Source organism: Lonchura striata, chromosome 4A (assembly GCF_050655825.1).
Source record: "Lonchura striata isolate lonStrDom1 chromosome 4A, ASM5065582v1, whole genome shotgun sequence".
Taxonomy (NCBI): Eukaryota; Metazoa; Chordata; class Aves; order Passeriformes; family Estrildidae; genus Lonchura; species Lonchura striata.
Window position 1 is genome coordinate 3749774 of NC_140742.1, and position 18440 is coordinate 3768213.

The 18440-nt window shown below is 40.1% G+C and overlaps 1 protein-coding gene across 2 annotated transcripts in view; it reads right to left on the minus strand.

The window, feature by feature from the left end:
- Positions 1 to 1567: 1567 nt before the first annotated feature.
- Positions 1568 to 18440, minus strand: part of KLHL4 (kelch like family member 4) — a 74764-nt gene continuing 57891 nt past the window's right edge. For both annotated transcript variants that reach the window (XM_085570455.1, XM_021531416.3), the window contains 7 exons: positions 15509 to 15721; positions 14270 to 14456; positions 10506 to 10730; positions 8550 to 8712; positions 5750 to 5962; positions 4478 to 4649; positions 1568 to 3187 (listed from right to left, as the gene is read on the minus strand). In XM_085570455.1, the coding sequence (XP_085426581.1) occupies positions 3128 to 3187; positions 4478 to 4649; positions 5750 to 5962; positions 8550 to 8712; positions 10506 to 10730; positions 14270 to 14456; positions 15509 to 15721 (1233 nt within the window). In that variant the 3' untranslated portion in view covers positions 1568 to 3127. The remainder of the gene's footprint in view (positions 3188 to 4477; positions 4650 to 5749; positions 5963 to 8549; positions 8713 to 10505; positions 10731 to 14269; positions 14457 to 15508; positions 15722 to 18440) is intronic.

Here is an 18440-nt window from a genome sequence, read left to right on the forward strand (position 1 = left end):
AGAGTTATCACCCAAACATTCAAATTCTCTTGCTTTCCTTCCTTCCACCTTCCTGTTACGAGACAAATTTCCTTTTGTGGAGTGCTGGTTTCCTTTCACATGGTTTTTCACTGCTGTACAAATAATATGGAAAAAAACAAAACAAAACCCTTAAAGTTCAGTACTAAACCCACCATATCCTTTCCATCCTTTCCCTTTTCCCCCTACCTGTATTTATCTTGGTGTTGTTTCTATAACAAGATGCAGCCTTAAAGTTAAAATTGAAGTACACTTGTTGCTGCAGCCTAGCCACAGAAATGAGACACAAACATGCAAATATTCACATGCTCTGCCTCAGAGATTGTGGCTCATGCTAGGAAGAGCTACTGAATTTATTAAACTGATAAATGGAGCTGCTTTCTGCAAGCTAGAAGTGTGACATATTTTTTCTGCCTTGTGTTATTTTTTACATAAGCAAACCTCATGACACGATTTCTTTAGAGAGCTGTAAAGAAATGCAAGAAGTGTTCTAATACTCCTTCTGAGCCTTTATTAAATTACAGAAATGGCAGGGTGTGTTTCGAGAGATATTTAAGGGGATTGTTTATATCTAAGTGTTTTCCCTAAGTGTTTCATGTCTTGTTTACTGATAGAGCATTTAATAAAACTTGCAAGCTGAGGAGGGGACAAAGGCAGGGGTGTTCTGTAGGGGAGTTCTGTGTCTTCTCTCAAATATTCTGTGTTTGGATTAAGGTACTATAGACTTTAACAGGTTTTTGGAGATGGATTTTTATTTATAGATATCTCAATTGGCTCAGGAGCCATGGCTGCTTTCTCTCACTTGAGGCTTCTGACTTCTTTTTCCCAAGAAAACTTCAAATTCGCTGCCAAGGCTCAGTGGGTCAGGCCCATTGGCATTGTCAGTCTGTCCTGATGTTGGCATCAATTGCACATTGTTTGTATAATTTTTATATTAGAATTTTTAAAATGAGCATTCAGTACCAGTGTTCTCCAAACACATGGGGCTGTGGTGGCTGCTGGCAGCAGAGATGTGCTGGTTTAGAAGAAAACCATGATTTAGAGCCTGAGTGAAAAGCATCAGTGACCCTCACCCTGCATCCACACAAATCCTTATTCATATAAAAGATTGTACATGGCTGCTGCAGGACCAAAGGAGGATGGCAAAGAATGGGGGGAAATGTTGGAATTGTTATTATTCATGTTTAAAAGTTAGTGTTTGCTGCAAGAAGATGTTCTGGGTAGGTGGACAGACAGATTCCCTGTGGACAGGGAGAGGAACAGCACCCACCTCCCCTCCCCAGCGCCACTGGGCAGAATCTCTGTCCGTGCTTGGCCCCCTGTGTTTGCTTCAGTCTTGATCTGCTGGGAAATTAAAATATTTCCTTCTTCTGATGTTACTTCTGGAACCCATGAGCCCATTTAGGGTTCATTCCCCATTTACTTGTCAGGGAGGTCTTTGTGAATATTTTGTTATTTTAGAGTACAAAAATGAGATTGCTGCTTCTGCATCTTCTGGTTTTGAAAGGATGCAAATTAAAACCGCAGAGTTGTTAAAATATAATCCAAATTTTCTTAGCAGAGAAAGTAAAGTTTATTTGAATGTAGCATGCTATATATAAACATAATTGATTTTTAAAGTTAAAAATGTTCTTCTTTTTATAAATATGCTTATGATATTTTTTTCTTTAGAGGCATTCAATAGGTTTAATACTATAAATTTGTTTTAAAATAGCATATTGCTAAAATCTGAAACCACAGTATTCTATCAAGAAAGTTGGCCTACACATTCAGAGATCCTTGTCTCTGTCCTGAATTTTCTGATACTGACAAAACAACAACATAACAAACACTGAGGTGGATATTGACCAAATATTGTGCTTTACAGCATAGAATATCTTACATACATTCTTTTTTTCTAGAATACACTTTCAGCATTTGAAATTATAAAAAATTTAATTAAAGCAAAACAGTAGAAATTGGCACGCAAAAAGAAGATATCATGCATGTGGAATACTATGTGCTGTTTTCAGGTGATCCTTTCCCTGTTTGTTCTTGATTTTTATCATTCCACAAATTCCAGGTAGAACATAAGCATGTTTACAGAGATGGTATCCAGTGTTACACAGTGGGAGTGGTTTTTTCCTTACCATTTTTCTACTGTACATGAGAGAAAGCTGGTAATCTTCAGCTGAGGTCAAAGATTGTCATATCAATATGATATAAAAATTTCATTTTGTAAGTTATATCCAAGGAATGTAATTGTGTGATTGTTTTAAAATTTGATGCATGGTTATTATCCCAAGAATAGTCAGATGAGTTTAACACATACTGACAGATGGTTCGTGGGCAAAGAGAAATCCATGAGTAACCTGACACACAGAGCAGCATTAAAATATCACAAATCTATGCACTGAAAATTATTGCAAATTATATTTGCATTATGTTTTGACAAGAGAGATTTCTTTCTGTTGGCACACAATAGGATAAAGGTACCTTAACCCTACTACTCTATTCAATGCACTGCTTAAAATGGATATTCTGCCACAGTTCTAGCAGTGCTGGATGGTAAAGAACAAACAAATTATCTGACTCTCTAATTTGATTTTGATTAATTTCTGATTATAGAAATTAAGTTACTTCTGCAGAGAATATTCTGTTGACAGTAATATTTAGGAGCAAATATTTCTTTTTGTGCAGCTCCCTGGTAAAGGTGTTTCATAGTAATTTTCATGTACTTAAAATATAAAAGCTGTTTTTATAAACTGTAGCATTCTTGATAACATAGAAAGGAAAAAAGTTTTTGAAATCTTATGCACATCTCTCACTGCTGCAAATTATAAATAATAGATACACTTTTGTAACAAACCTGAACCATTCAAACATTTAAACCATTTTACTGGATTTTACATATTAGGCATAACGGCATAACAAAGTAATTCACTTCTGCAAAGTTTTCTCATTTTTGTGATGCAGGAAGACACTTCTGTGCTGTAATGGTGTGATGGCTCAGGGATAAATATTGTCTGTAAGGGAGGGCTGCTCAGGTGTGTGCAGTCTGTACTGTCCTGGAAATGTTTCTTGACTTCTGAGACTCCACTCAGTTCAGTTTCATAAAAATTTACAGTCCTCAGGGCAACTTCACAACAACAACACATGCTCCAGCCCTGCCAATGTTGACAGGAACTTCCTAGAAAGGAAAAGAAAAAGGAAAAAGGAAAAGGAGGAAACATTTTTAGTAGCATCCATGGATAGGATGAGAAGAAATTACTTTCAGATTAACAGGAGAGCAATTTGTTTATTCAAACTGATGTAATGCTAAAAAAATTAAGTTTAACTAAGCTGTGAAAACACAATCTGAGCTTTTTGGCAAAATTCAAGGTGCAGTGTGGAGTTGTCCCCTTCACATGTTCAAAAGATCTTCTCATCCAGTATTCCAAAACCAGGGACTGTGTGGCTGCAAAAGGATCTTAGCAGTGCAGGGATTTCCTCTTGGCCTCAGTGTGGGGGGCCATAAATATCAAAGTCTGGAGGTGCCTCCAGAGGAGGGTATGGCTGACAAACACACAAGATCTACCAACACTGAATTTAAGCACTTAAAACCCAGTGATTTGTGCAAGCTGGTTTGCTTGCTCATGCATTCCCTCCACCCCTCAGTCTGAAAGGTTTTACGTGGTTATCTTTCAGGAGAGGGAACTGATATTTTATTTAAGCCCACCTACAGTACTGCTGCATCCCGATGTGTCGCTTTTCACCAAACTGGCGATAATTTCGCGGTTATTTAGGTGGAATTATTCCTAGCTGCAGGAATCTCAGGGTCTGTGGTGTCAGGATGACCCCAAGAGTCTAAAAGTCCTCGTTTCCTACCCTGCAGCCAAAGAAGGAGTCTGAAATGCGTAGGGTGGGCTTCTCAAGGTTGTTTATTTTCCCTTATCTAGAACATTCTTTCTCTGACCTGCTGAGCTCCATCTAGCAAGAAGGTCATGGCATTCTCCATGCTGCCTCAGGTGGCATTTACATCTTATATAAAAAATTACGTGTACTATGTTTACAATATTGTGCCAATATCTATCACTTATGTTGGACAGTGCGTCTCTACCTTAAACCAATAGAAAAGTGTCACCATGAGAGCAAGACATGGAGGACAGGAAGGAGAAGAAGGCCAGGACACGTCAAAATCTCTCCATCTTGACCTCCCTGAATTGTAGTCTAAAAGCTCCAAAATTCTACTTTTACACCCTGTGTTAACTCAACTATTATATTAGTCAAACCCTTGTGGTTTGTAATTCCTCATACCAAGTTGACAGTTTTTTCCATGGGCTAAAATCAAAGCCACAGGTGTTGTTGACTTCTTGCTAAGGTCTCTGAGCCCCCCGCCAGGGTCTGGAGCCAGTCAGGGCAGCCAGAGGGATGTGCTGGACTCTGGCACGGGAAGAGCCCCTGTCCTTTCTGAGGATCACATCCCCTGTGTTCCCATTACCTCTGTCCACTCGTTGTTCTGAGCATCGTAGGACTCCACGGTGTCCAGGTAGGAGTGGCCATCGTAGCCCCCCACTGCGTAGAGCCTGTCCCCCAGGGGACAGATCCCAACCGCGTCCCGGGGCACGCTCAGAGGGGCCACGGTGGTCCAAGCATCTGTTTTGGGGTCGTACCTAGGAAGTGTGGGGATCAAAATCAGAATAATGCATGGTAGAGACACGATTCAGGTTTAAACTGCTGATATTCGCTTGTTTTCTCACGAATATCCTGCTGATTTCATTTGTTTTCTCTAGTGACTAAATCAAAAACTGAATCACATCTCAGTTGTACTCGTTGTTGTATGAGTACAACTGAGATGTGATTCAGTTTTTGATTTAGCCACTAGAGGGGCCTTCAAGCACACAGAAAATACCCCTGTTTTCACTTTTTGACTACAATCTCTCCATTTCAATTACATTAAGCCATGAATATATTTTAAGCACAAATGGGACCTGAGGAAATGATAGTATGGCCACCAGTTGACTCAGCAAAGTTAATTTCAATAGTTTATCATTTTCTTCCTCCATAAAGCTTTTGGTTTTTTGTTTATTGTCAGAATTAACGTTTTCAGAGATATTTACTATAAAAGAAGTCAAATATCTTGTGTAGTAGCTCTAAGTTTCTCACATGAAATGAGAAATGTGTGAAATTTGTGGCAACATCTTACATTAATATTGATTTTACTTCTGATCTATTCCAATATAAATTGCAGTGAATTCCAGGTAATTCCTGCTGTACCCCATCTAACTGAGAACAAAATTTGGCCATTGCTGTTCACAGCAGGGTTTAACACCTGATAAGTTTTCCTTTCTTTACCCCAAATGACAAGACTCTGTGATATTTCTTATATTTTTACAACTTTTATCAGTATCAGTCAAATTACTGGAAGAACAACCGAAAAGTGTTTCATTCCTACAGCACATGGCAAAAGCAGCCTAAACCTGAGTTCTGGCATTTGAGAAATAGAAAGGACACATGTTGAATTTGTCTCACTACTTCAGTTGTTTTTACCTGGCTCTTAGGAAGCTCAGGTAGAAGGGAGGAATTTGCTGCTGAGGTTTAATACTTCTGTTATCACAAAAGTATTGGAAATCAGTTATTCTTGCTCAAAATATTATTTAAAAAAGGCATAATATATTTTACAAACACAACATTCCAATTGTGAAGAGAATTTATTCTAGAATCCCTTCCCAGGAAGTAAGCAGAAAAGGAAAAAAGCAAAATAATTTCTTACCTCTCTACGCAGTCGGAGAGGCGGGAGCAGTGGTTGGAAGCAGGAGCATCGTGGCCTCCCACGGCGTACAAAAACCCATTGTAGGTGGCCACACCAACACCACCTCTCCTCTTGGACATGGAGGCACATAAACTCCACTTGTTTGTGTGAGGATCAAAACACTCCATGGATTTCAGGCAGGAGCTCCCGTCTCGCCCACCAACTGCGTACAGCCTGGGAGAGCAACCCACAAACACAGAAACTATTTCAGTCTTTATTCTCCCACTAATAAGAACTTTGTCTGGCTGACTTCACTCAGACCACTTCAAAATTGTCATTGTTTGCTGCGCCCTGGAACTTCCTTTGCTCAAAGGCAAACATGTTAGATGAAGTTACATTCTTCACTTCAAGCAGCCACGTATGAAAATGAAGCTTAAAAATTCATGTCAGGTTCTCTAAATGTGAGCCAATAGTAAGAGTTGAATTGAAAGATGCTGCATATGTTTGAAACATATGGAAGCATTCTCTGGGACAGGGTTACAGAACATTTGACATTACACTAAAAGTTTTTTCCTGTGTAGTTAATTTTAGTAACTTGAATATATATCAAAAACATATATAAAACATATTGTAAATATATTTTCCTCTGAGTCTGTATTCAAGAAAATCTGCTGGACAGAAGGTAACATTTTGTGTCATCATATCTGCTCATCCCAAAGGCACTTAGCAAACAGAGATTTAAACAACTGATGTCGGGGCAATTTTTAGGAATAAATTGTGGTAATCCCTGCTAAAAAACATCAGGGGTTTTGGCTTTTTGTCAATGAATTTTCCAAAGCCTGAACTTCTTTCCAGTCTCAAGCTAACTGGGATGCTGCTGGAATAAGATGGAATGTAATAGAAGGTGTGTTCAGGTCTTAAATGTGCTGGCTTTTCTGCTCCCTTTCAGACCCTTGTCATTGTTTTCTGCCATGAAATTGAATTTATTTAGTGCAGCTTATTAGAGACCTAGGGAAATGTCTTGCCCAGAGTAAATCACATAAACTAGATCAGCTGAATTTTCCTTTAGAAGTGCCTGTTTTATTCCAGAGACTTAAAAAGCTTTCAGACTTCTCTGATGCATATTTTAACTAGAAGATTCTTTTATTCACCATTAGAATAATAAAAAATCCCCAGCTCTCTCTCTCCTAATATTTGTTCTCTTGATAAAATTGAGTTTGGTTGTGCAGTCTATTGTCTGATTCATACAAAACTTGAGGCTTTGATTTCTTTTCTTTTCACATCATGCCATTGATACAGCCTGCTTGTTTACACAGCTTTCACAGGGCAAGGAAATCTCTGTATATACAGAGTGATTGGTTGGGATCCTTTGTTTTCCACAACATGTCTACAAACACAGTGGTGTTTCCCATTCTCCAAGGAAAAGACCAAATACAGCATTATTGACTGATACTTTCAATGGACAATTTATTGGTCCAAAAGCGTTGCTCCACAGATATGTAAAGGCTTTTCTGGTGTGGTTAAACAGGAAAAAATATGCTTTGGTTCAGGGAAACAGGAAAAGGAGAAGCATTCTCTTGGTTGGAGCGCAGCAGTAGCACTGAGTGATGGACATTTGATCTCCTGGTGTGCCAGAAATTACATCAGCAGACTAACAGACGTGATTTAAGCCCTGCTGGAGACAGTTTGTATCAGCAATGATTGAGAACAGAGTCGGGATCAGGCTGATTTCCTCTTTGACCAAGTGGTTTCCTGCATGTTGTTGCTGTGGAAGGCACCAGGAGGAGTTTCTGGTGGAGTTTCTGCTGAGAACCTTTCCTCTGAGGTACAGCAGGGACCTGGAGAGGCACTTCTGCCTCTCTTGGACTTCTGAGCTGTGATTTGAATCCTGCCTTGTATGAATGCAAACCCCCAGCTTCCATTTGCAAATACCCCTTTGCTGACATCATTGTTTCTGCTTTTTATCCTTCTCTTTCTGGGAATTTCCAAAGTGCTCAGGGAAGCCAGTGGCAAAAGGTTCCAGGTAAATGCAGTTGTCTGTCTGTAACTGAGCGTTCCCAGCCCCTACAGACTGCTAAGAGCTTCCCACAGGGTTAAATAAGAAATGTTGGCTCAAACCATATCTTCCATAACCTGAGGCTTTTTACAAGGTTTTTTTTAAGATGCACAGAGTTGTCTGCTCCCATGTAAAAGGGCTTGAGTGGCTTTAGCATCTTAACAGAATGTTTAAATACATTAACACTTGATTTTGTGTGTTTAAGCAAGAGATGGAGGGTGCAGCAAATCTGGATAGGATAAGATTTATAAGAGGCTAATGCCTAATTAATAAACTCATCTAATAAAGTCAAACATAATTCATAAACTCATCTTCTTTCTACTAAACACACCATGCAACTTCAAGGTTTTAAAAATTGGCTGTGAATTTGTATGACAAAGGAAAAACTTTGTTTCCATAAACATTGTCTATTTAGACACAATGATTTTAAAATATTAACATAAAATTAGACTATTTATTTAAGTAGCTGATTTTATATCCCCATATGTTATATTCTAGGTAAAATTCTGATGTGCATGTGATAACGTTTTCACATTGCTACGATTTAAAAGGGCTGAAATGATTTACAACCTGACTGCAAGCCCGCAATCAATTTACCACACAGCAGAGGAAAGGCTTTCCTTTCTTATTTCTACGCATTACATTTTTCTCCTTGTTTCCTTGAGGCCATTAATAACCATGAGCCTGAGAATAAAATGTGAGGAGCTGCGTTTGCAGGGAAGGAAGCAAAGGAAAGCCCAGAGAGAGGTTTTCCTGTTGCCTTACTTGCTGTTGAGCGCCGCCACCCCGACGGTGCTCCGTGGGGTGGACATGCTGGCCACGTAATTCCACTGCCGCGCCTGCGGGTCCCAGCGCTCCACCGTGTTCAGGTAGCTCCAGCCATCGTGGCCACCAACTGCATACATTGGTCCTTCAAGCATTGCTACTCCTTGGGAGACAGAATTAGGGACAAATTATCTCTTGGTTTCAGTGACCAGCGGTGAGCTCATTCCGCACGTTAATTCCCTTTGTGCAGATAAGCAATTTCGGCTGGTATTAAGCGATCTGAAAGCTGCCTTTTCATTTGGAAGAATAAACAGAGATAAACAAGCACTTCATATACAGTGCTCTTCTAAATAACCATTATCTTTTGCCAAAAGATTATAGGAAAGCTGCTTTAGTTCTGATGTTCTCGTCTTGGACTTTTATCTCTTTCACTTCTGGTGACCTTGCTCTGAAACACATTTGAGTCCCTAACTGGGAAATGATGTTATTCTCCTACAAAAAGGCAAAACTCGAGTCAGGCAATGAAAAATATGCCCAAACCAACAGCCTCTCCCAATTCTGAGCCAGCTGAAGCTCTGTAGTGCTGCCAGCACGAAGCCTGGATGGGTGGGTAGCTGGCTGTCCTCACCAGCTAAAGCACCACAACATTTTAATGCCTTTTGGATAACAGCTGGCTCCTATCTGCTGTCCTTGAGGCACAGGAGAGCCAGCTTGGCTGCCACTGCAAACCTCTGTGTGGACAAATCCTGGGCCATTGTGCTTCTCCAGAGAAGGGCTTTGGTGCCTTCCCTTTGGGAGCTGCTGCTCTTTGCTCCCTTTGTTAGGTGAGGCAAATATTTCAATCCAGCAGCTTAAAAGTTCTCTAAATCTGTCTTTCAGGCCTAAATATACATGGCCTGATTTCTTCAAAAGCTCCACAGAATCTCCCTGAAGGTAATGGGGACTGTAAGTGTGAGGCAGCTTTGTAAGCCAGGCACAGATTGAAGCCAAACTTTGGGCACTCCAATTTATGGCTGTGACCTACTTGCTGGGGAGAATTATGCCCCTGCAGTCAGGAATTATACAGATTTCAATGCAAATTATTTCATCTGTTTGGTCTTCTTCCCCTTTGCCACCTACTAGTATTTGGTTTCATAAATTTTCTGCTCCAGCTAGTAAGAACCCTACACAACCCTTTCTCTGTCAAGCAGTGGAGAAGGTGACATGGGCCACAATGGTTTGCCAAAAAATTCTGGATCAATCTTCCTCTATTTTCCATAAAAATAAAAATATTCGATGGCATTTGAAATTACTGATGATTTTAAGCAATACCTGTTTCTGTAACTTCAGAGAAGCCAGTTTTTTCATAAGGCCTGGGATATATAAATTGTTCAGAAATCATCATATTCCTTCTGTTACAATCTGTAAACTTAGCCTTATTTTTTATAGTTCTAGAAATAAATTCTAGATTTCATATGCAGTAAAAAACCCATAGATATTAAGCCATGGCAGAACTTTGTAAAACATCTTGTAATTACAACATTAGAACTGGTGAAGTTGTATTTATTTCCATACACTGTTTTCTTCAGTGTGGGTAATGCCCTGCTCTGAGTTACAGAGGTGGTTGATACCTCTGGGCTTAATTCATAATTAAAAAAAAATAAAATAAAATCAGGTTGTTATTGTATTATAAACGTATCCTTTGACCATTAAATCATGTGAAGTTATTTTCACTATAGCTTATATTTTGGAATTTCCTATCAGCAAAATTAACCCTGGAAGACCAGTGCTAGTTAGGTGAATACTGAATAAAACCATAAAATTATGGCAATGGGCAAATCTCTCTTTGAGAAACATCCCCTGCAAACATTGCTGCGTGTCACTGAATGCTGTTAGAAGTTTTCTCAGCAGTGTTGGGGTCAACCAAACCCCGCTGTGTGTGCAGGGAGGCATTTGCAGAGGCACAGCCCCTCTTACCCAGGCCGTGCCTGTGCGTTGACATCGGGGGCATCACGGTCCAGGCCTTGGTGACAGGGTTGAAGCACTCAACGATGTTGGAGGTTTTGAGCCCATCCCTGCCCCCCACGATGTAGAGCTTGTTGTCAATCACTGCAACCCCAAACTGCAGCCGCCGGCCATTCATGGTCCCAATCTGGATCCAGCTGTTGGTCCTGAGGTCGTATTTCTCAATTGTGGTGGTGCCTGTGAAAAACAGATACAGACATGCAGGGAGCAGTGCCCAGCAGGCAGCAGCCAGCTCAAAACACGAGTCAATTATAAAATATTGAAATTTTGTGCATGAGGTGTTGCTGGGAACTTCTGTGTCAGAATCTGTGGTATTGATGATTCCGAGATTATAGAAAGTCTCTTTCAGCCCCACTGCCAAAGAAGTTGTAAATCATCTGTGATGGTTTTCAAGGTTGTTTATTCTTGCTTATCTATAACATGTTCTGTCTGACCTGCAGCAGGTCTGCCCTCAGTGGGATGTTGCAAACATTAAATACCAGAAACTCCCTGGGCTGGATTTACAATAACGTGCCAATATCTGTCACCTATGTTGGCCAGTGTGTCCCCAGCCTGAACCAACAGAAAAATGCCAACACCACAGTGAGACATGGAGGGCATGAAGAAGGAGAAAAAGGACAAGGCACACCCAATTTCCTCCATCTTGACCCCTTTTGACCCCTTATATAGAATCCTAAAATTTTACTTTTGCACCCATGCCACACTTAATTATTACCTATATCAAACACTCAGAGCTGGTAATTCATCCTGTAAGATTGCAAACTCTTTTCCATGGCCAGAGATCACAGCCAGTGTCTCTGGGGTCTCTGTCCAGGGGGTTCCTGACCCCTGCCAGGGTCCCAGACCTGCCAGGGCAGCCAGAGGGATGCCCTGGACTCCCACATCTCCCCCTCCGTTTTTTGAACCAAGTGGACTCCCACACTTCTGTTCTCATGTGAGAGCTAATGAGAAAACTGCATTAATTGCATACATGGTTGGCAAGTCTATGAGAATATACTGGTGGCAAGAAATGGAGAATTAAATTGTGTCACTTTTTGTAGCACTGCAGATTTTGGAGGCGAGTTAAATCTGTTGCTTAAATACCATGAGAGTAGGGGGTTTGTGGGTTTGCTTTGGGGTTTCTTTATATTCTGTATGAATACAGTGCCTCACAACAATCTACTCTTTAACCACGTTTGGGCCTGAAGTGTCAGAGATATTAAAACCACCCTGTATCTGTCTGAGGAACTGGAGAAGCACCTTCAGCAGTCCCGTGGCTCTTTTCCCTTTGAGGATGGAGTCAGGCAGGAGGCAGGGCTGTGTGTGAGTGCACACCTGCTTCCCACAGGTATCTCCCCTGAGGCTCACCTGTGCAGCAGCCCTGCAGCAGCTGCCTGCCAAATTTTCCATTTCTTTCAGGTCACTGGTCCTGCAGTAAGATTTTCCTGAATCCCTTCCTAAGGCAGGAGCTCTCTGCCATTCAGACTGACACTTCTCCACACGCTGGCTCCCACCATCACTCAGGAGCCATAATTGCTCCTCTGAGAGCTGCTGAGCACAGCGAGGCCACGGCTCAGTAAGATCTGAGGCAGAATTGCCACTGCACCCTGGAGCTCAAATTCAGCTCAATCAAAGGCATCCAGATGAGGAAAATACAGCTGATTTCTTGTTCCTTGACTGGGATTTGAGACCAGACAAGTGGTGTTTTGGAGATAACAACAGGCAGTTTGTGGCTAAGAAATTATTTTTACAACAGGAAAACAACCATGCAATAAAGCAAAAAAGAAATGTAGGATTTGGTTTAGAGTGCTGGTATAGATCACCTGATGCACTCCAAAAATTCAGTGAAATAAGAGTTTATCTCATGCTGTCTTTTCTCTTATCTATAAGTTTTTCCACAGGCATAGGTTGAGAAAGAAACTACCAGCCCCATCTGCAATAAAAGACAGAAATTCTGTTTTCCCCCCTTTATTCAGCGCAGCTGGGTTTCTTTGCCTGTTCTTTCCATCTTGTCATTCTGTTTGCTGCTCTTTGCTTTGATTCTTCCTCATTTATTCTATGTTAATATGTGAGTGCCCCAAAGTTCTCCACTTCAAAGGAAATCTCTCACACTAACTACAGCACGGGGAAAATGCAGTCAGGTTTAAGTGTGTTCAGCCATACCCTGTGGGCTGTAATTTTTACAGAGGCTCCATGATTTGAAAGTCACAAAATCTAACGCGGTTTAGGCACTTCCCCATTCTTCAAAATTCCGGTCCAAAAGTACCTCTTTGATCTTCTTTTGATCGTTGGAATTTGAGATTTGTCTTGGTATTGCACCTGAGATAAGCACAAAGGCAAAGCTGGCACTGCCTGGTGTCTGCCTTTATCACAGGCAGTGTGTTCTTGCCAGGGGTGGGAGATGCTCCCTGCTCAGAGCTGCTCCTCCAGGGCATCCTGGTCTCTCTCTGCTGTTCCTTTATCTCCCAGACCCCAAATCTGAGCCAGAGCTGTGCAGGACAGCAGGAGGAGAGGAAGTGCTGCTCTTCTGACCCATCAAAAGGCAAAAGTGCAAACAATTGGCTTCACTCCAAGGCAAGAAGTAAGAGTAAGCACCAAGAGGAAGTGCAGATGTTGACTGAAATAGCCCCTTCTTTGCTAGGAAAAAAATTATTGGAAAATTGTGGTTTTATTTTAGGAGAAGATACTTTAAAGACTACCTGATTGTCTGATATAATTCATAAATACTCAGTATCACTAATGAATCTGCTTAATTGCAGCAGATTAACTCCAATTTGCTAAATTGTCCTAGGAATGAATGTTTTCGTGTTGTGCTGGATGAATGTGTATTCTGCACTTGATTTGATTGCAGAGATAGGGAGGTAGCTCTGCAAGGTCTCTCATGTGAGGAAAAATCAGTCGTCAGCAGCTTTTTGTAAACCATGAAATGGATTATCCTCTTTGTGATGCTATTAAAAGTGAACTCACACAGCTAAAAGTAATTCTGTGCTGCAAGTTGCTAGACTTTAAACTAATTAGAGTTCTCTGGCTCCAAGCTGTGGGTTTGAAGTTCAGGTTCCTGGAGAAAATTGATATTCTGCCTCCTAAATAGAATAGTGCAATGTTTAAAGCTGTAACCCGATTGCAGCTGTGAAAATCAAATAATAGAAACTGGAATATATTTATAATAATTAACTTTCGACTACAAACCTGGAAAAAAAAAAAAACAACTGTGTTTGAAATCCTGAAAAAGCTGCATTCATGAAAAATATAAATCTTTCCACCTGAAATGTTCTAATAAGGATTTATAAGCATTAGGTAAGAGTTCTCTGTAGTTCAGTGAAGCTTTTGGTTTTATTTTTCTGCTTCTTTGAAATCAAAGTTTCTTAATTTGTCAGAATATAGACCACAAGGTTCAATATTAAACAAATCTTGAAACATTTTAAATATTTAATTTTCCTTCTGATTTGTAATTTCAACTATTTTTTGCAAAAATTCATACCAAGTTTAATCTTAAAAATCACCATATGATTCCAACTTCTTTAGTCTGCACCTAAATATGAGTTAATTGTTTACAAATGTGATTCTTGCAAGATGAAAGCATTCCTGACAGGTAGGACTCTGTTATGTGATTATTTTCTTCTTTTTTACCCCTAAATTGATGTTTTCCTATGGGAAATATTTAACTAAATGTCATATATTCCCTAGGTGTCTGTAATACAATTAATTAATCCAATCAAATTAACTTGTGGGCTTACCTTTGGTGGCATCCATGCCTCCCACAGCATAAAGGGCACCCACTGTGGATTTTCTGGGCTTGGTTCGAGGGCTCTGCATCATGGAGCGTCTCTCTGGCAGCAGGTGGTACTTCATGGCCTCCATCAGAAGTTTCTGACACTCAAGGTCATCTGCAAACATTGGGCTGTTTTCTAGATCAGCCAGTAGCTAAGAAATAGGAGAGAAAAGCATCTTGATATACAGCTAAATCATTAAAATTGCATGTACTTGAATAATTAAAGTATTTGTAGCTACAAATACTCATTTTAAGTTCACCACTCTCTTGTGCTTTGCTGGGAATTCTGCTTTGATGCAAGCAAAACTATATAAAGGTGCAGGGGAAAAGTCTGTGAGTGTGATGGCTTTGATTAATTTTTTCCTACCTCTTTCTTTTAACTCTTAGAAAAGGCTCAAATCAGAAATTTGTAGTATTGCATATACTGTATACTCCTCTATACAAAACTCACATGAGTAAATAAATCTACCACAGAGTACTGGACATCTCTGTGAATATTAGAAGATACTAAATGTATTTAAAATTAAGTGTGTATGGTACTTTTATATGTTATTCAAGGTAGAATATTTGCAGCATCAGTCATGCAGATTCATAAAGTGTCCTGACTGACAGTCTCAATATTCTATATGCAGTTTTGAGGAAATATAAAGATTCCTCTATGGCACAGACACAGCAGTGTCACCTTTCTGTAAAACAGACTGTCCAGCTCTGGAACTTGATGGATGAATTGTCTTTTTCAGAATTAAGGGACAAGTAATGTCAGTGCTCAGAACTGTCAGCAATAATTTAGGCCCTTTTATATTTGTCTGCTTTTTATGGTAATAAAGAAAGAAGCATTGTGGCTTATCTGTCCTGCAGTTTGATAAATCTGAAGAATTATCTTTGCATGTTATCTAAATTGCTGTTCTGTTAGAGGAGAATTATTACAACCCAAGGAAGGAACACTTGGCTTTTGGAATAGACTGGCATTTTTTAGAGGTAATTCTGAGCCTGATAATCACACTGGCACTGGAGGATTTATTTTCATCTGTGCTTAAAAACAATGAAGATATATATCCTATATCATCAATAAAATTTAAAAGGGTGAAAAAATACCAATTATCTCCAGTCCCAGCCAGACCCTTTCCACAAAGCTCTCCTCTCTGCCTACAGGATGCCCAAGAGAGGCATTTCAGCTGGCAGAGTTAACCCTTCATATTCCTACCTGGGGTGGCAGCAGGGGCAGTCTGATGTAGGACAGGAGCATCCCCAGGTCCCGCTGGCGGTTCTGCAGGTCGTGCCTCACCCACATCATCAGGGCCTGGAAAATCGCCTCCTCGTCCGGCACGTTGATGTCGTCGCTAGACAAGAGCTTGGCAATTTCATTAGCTGGGAGCAAAAGAAATTCCTGGTTTTTTATTACTTCTATGAAGTGTTCCTAAAAATAAAAGAAGATTCGAATGCACTGGTGATTTTCACAGGTAGAAATAAGTTTTTCTTAGATAATGTAGGCTTTGTGAATATTTCAGTCCTGTTCCTTCCACAAGATGGAGAAATGCTGTGGATGCTCTAAAGACCACTGAATGTCCTTCTACCATTTAAAGGAAATTTTTGTTGCTTTTTGCTGCCCTATTCTTGCAGAACTGAGGAATAATGCTCATTCTCACACCATCCTGCTGCAGATGTCTTTGTCCTGGCTTAGGGATTTGCCACTGGCACTTTCGTTCATCAGTGTGATCTTAGCTCTGTGGCTTGAAAGAAATACTATTTGAAGATAAAATGTGCATTTTAGAAATGCCAAGTGGGCACTCAAATAAAATGTGTCCCTTCTGTTGCAGATTCAAAGGTTTTCAGCCAAATAAACCAAAACCTTCCAATCCTTTTGCAATGAGCTGTGCCAGCTGTTGGCTGTGTGACTGTGCTCTTAGGGCAAGAAAATCCAGCAAAGGAAACTCAGCTCACTTTTCCAACAGCACTGTTTGGGCAATACAAAGTTGGATAAATCCCAAGGAAGGGTTCTCAGCCTTTTAGCTACTGCTGTGATAAAACTCCCCAACTCCAGAAGTGACCACATGTGTTAAATACCTAGGGTCTTTCATAGAATTATTTTTCATTTTAAAAATATATTGTACAATTGAGTTACAACAATATCAGTGTTGATATCAATATATAGGATATAAATATATATACTATCTCTTTCCTTATCAAATTCCAAAGGAAAAAAGAAATTTGATGAAGAGAGAGAGGGGGTTATGTTACTTCCATGTAGAAATTCATGACTGAATTTGAAATAGAATTTCTATTTCTGTATTTCCTATAATTAATATATCTTCTTTAGGAACCAGGTTGAAATAGGGCAGTTGAAGAAATTTTAGTAACTGATACTTTATTTTTTGTTTCCAGCAGTTTCTTCACTTTCTGTAACTCTTTTCAAGTGTAGCCAGGATGCAAACACAGAAGTATCAGTGATTAAAGGAGATGTCAACTTTGGTCTGTTATGCATATCCTGCTTTAATATTTGTGACATTCAGGGAACAGGGACAGGAAGGCCAGTCCACTTCTAGTTACAAATATAGCCCAAGTTGTTTATCAGAACGAGCTCTATCTGCACGAAAAGATACCAGGCAGGAAATTGTTAATACTCTGCCTCAGTGGCCAAAATATTGCAGGGGAAGGTCCCCATTGTGTCTGGTTTTATTGAATGGATCTGGTGTTTACAGGAGAAAAGGCAATGGGCTCTATATTTACAGGACAACTTTCTAGCCTTTCCCCTAATTCCATGTTTTCACCAACATGAAACAAACCTGAAAGTTTTATTTATCCCCCTTCACAATGTTCATGTGTTTGTGCACTGTTAGGATCTCCTGTTCTCCAAAGTATTTTTGTAATATCACTGCAAGGGTTTGAAATAGATTTTTATTTCAGAGGTGCAGTTTCCTCCTCTCTTTCTAAGCTGTCAGTAGCAAATGTGGTTCAGCATTTTCAGTCTGTTCCATGCAAGGACAGGAGGTGGTAGAAATTGTTTTCAAGGAAAATAATATCAAACTTATGTCCAGTGCTGCTGAGTGTCACAGAGTCATCATGATCTTTCATTTTAGGAGGTTCTTAATGACTTAACTCTCAAATCTGTGACACAGGGTTTCAAAAAAAAAATAGAGGTTTAACTTGTGGGAAAGATTGGAGGATTCAAATGTTTTAAAAACTATAGACAAAAATTATTGTCATAATCTCTTTGTTGTTTATTGTCTCAACATCTCTTACTGTCATAAAATCATCAATCCAACCCTATGATTTTATTTCAGTTTTGCAGAAATCTGAACCATAATTTTAAATTCCTGAAGCTGCCCCCCACATTCTCACACTGGTGGGAGGAAAGAAGCAACAGCAGAGGGGGATTTCCTGATTTTGGATGAGTGTAAAAAGGTTTGGAGCAGCAAGGACAACACTATTTTACACAGGCTGGGCAAACCTCTATCTTAAATGCCCCATTTCAAATTTGGGAATGCAAAGGGGGTGTGACTGCTGCTAAACAAAGCTTTCATTGCTGTGACAGGGCCTCCTCCAGCAGGTGCAGCATCCCCTGCTGCAGGGCTCTCAGCATCGTGGAGCCTCTAAACCACCTCTGACTTCTCCCTCACATTTCAAGCAGAAAGCTGCCATGGGTCTCCTAGCAAGTAGCTCTTTTTATATCTATTTAGCTGTAGCAGTTGCCATTCTTTTTGTGTGTTTTAAGCTGTGATAGCACATCTTGTTGCCCTGAATATTTATCCCTCCATTTGGTTTCATAGCAAGTTATCTCACTTCTCTGTTTCCCATGCTCTGAATATTCATTTCTTGCTTTGAGCCAGAGGAGGATTATGTTCCAGTCAGGGACGTGCTTCTTTTTAGCATTCGGAATCTTTCCAATACATTCTTTATTTTGACTCTTTTTATGCGTGTCTCACCTTAAAATCAGCTTTAGGGTTTTCTGTGTGTGGAATCAAAGGCATGAGGGTGGCCCATTACTGTTTGTCTCTGGACGTGAGCCGTGCTAAGGCTCTGTTACAATTTTTGGCAGGAGCAGGTACCGCTCGTACCGCAAATTTAAGTTCACTGAGGCTGCCTTTCTACAGGGCAAAACTCTGAAGTGGGGAACAGCAGAAGTGATATTTCTGTAT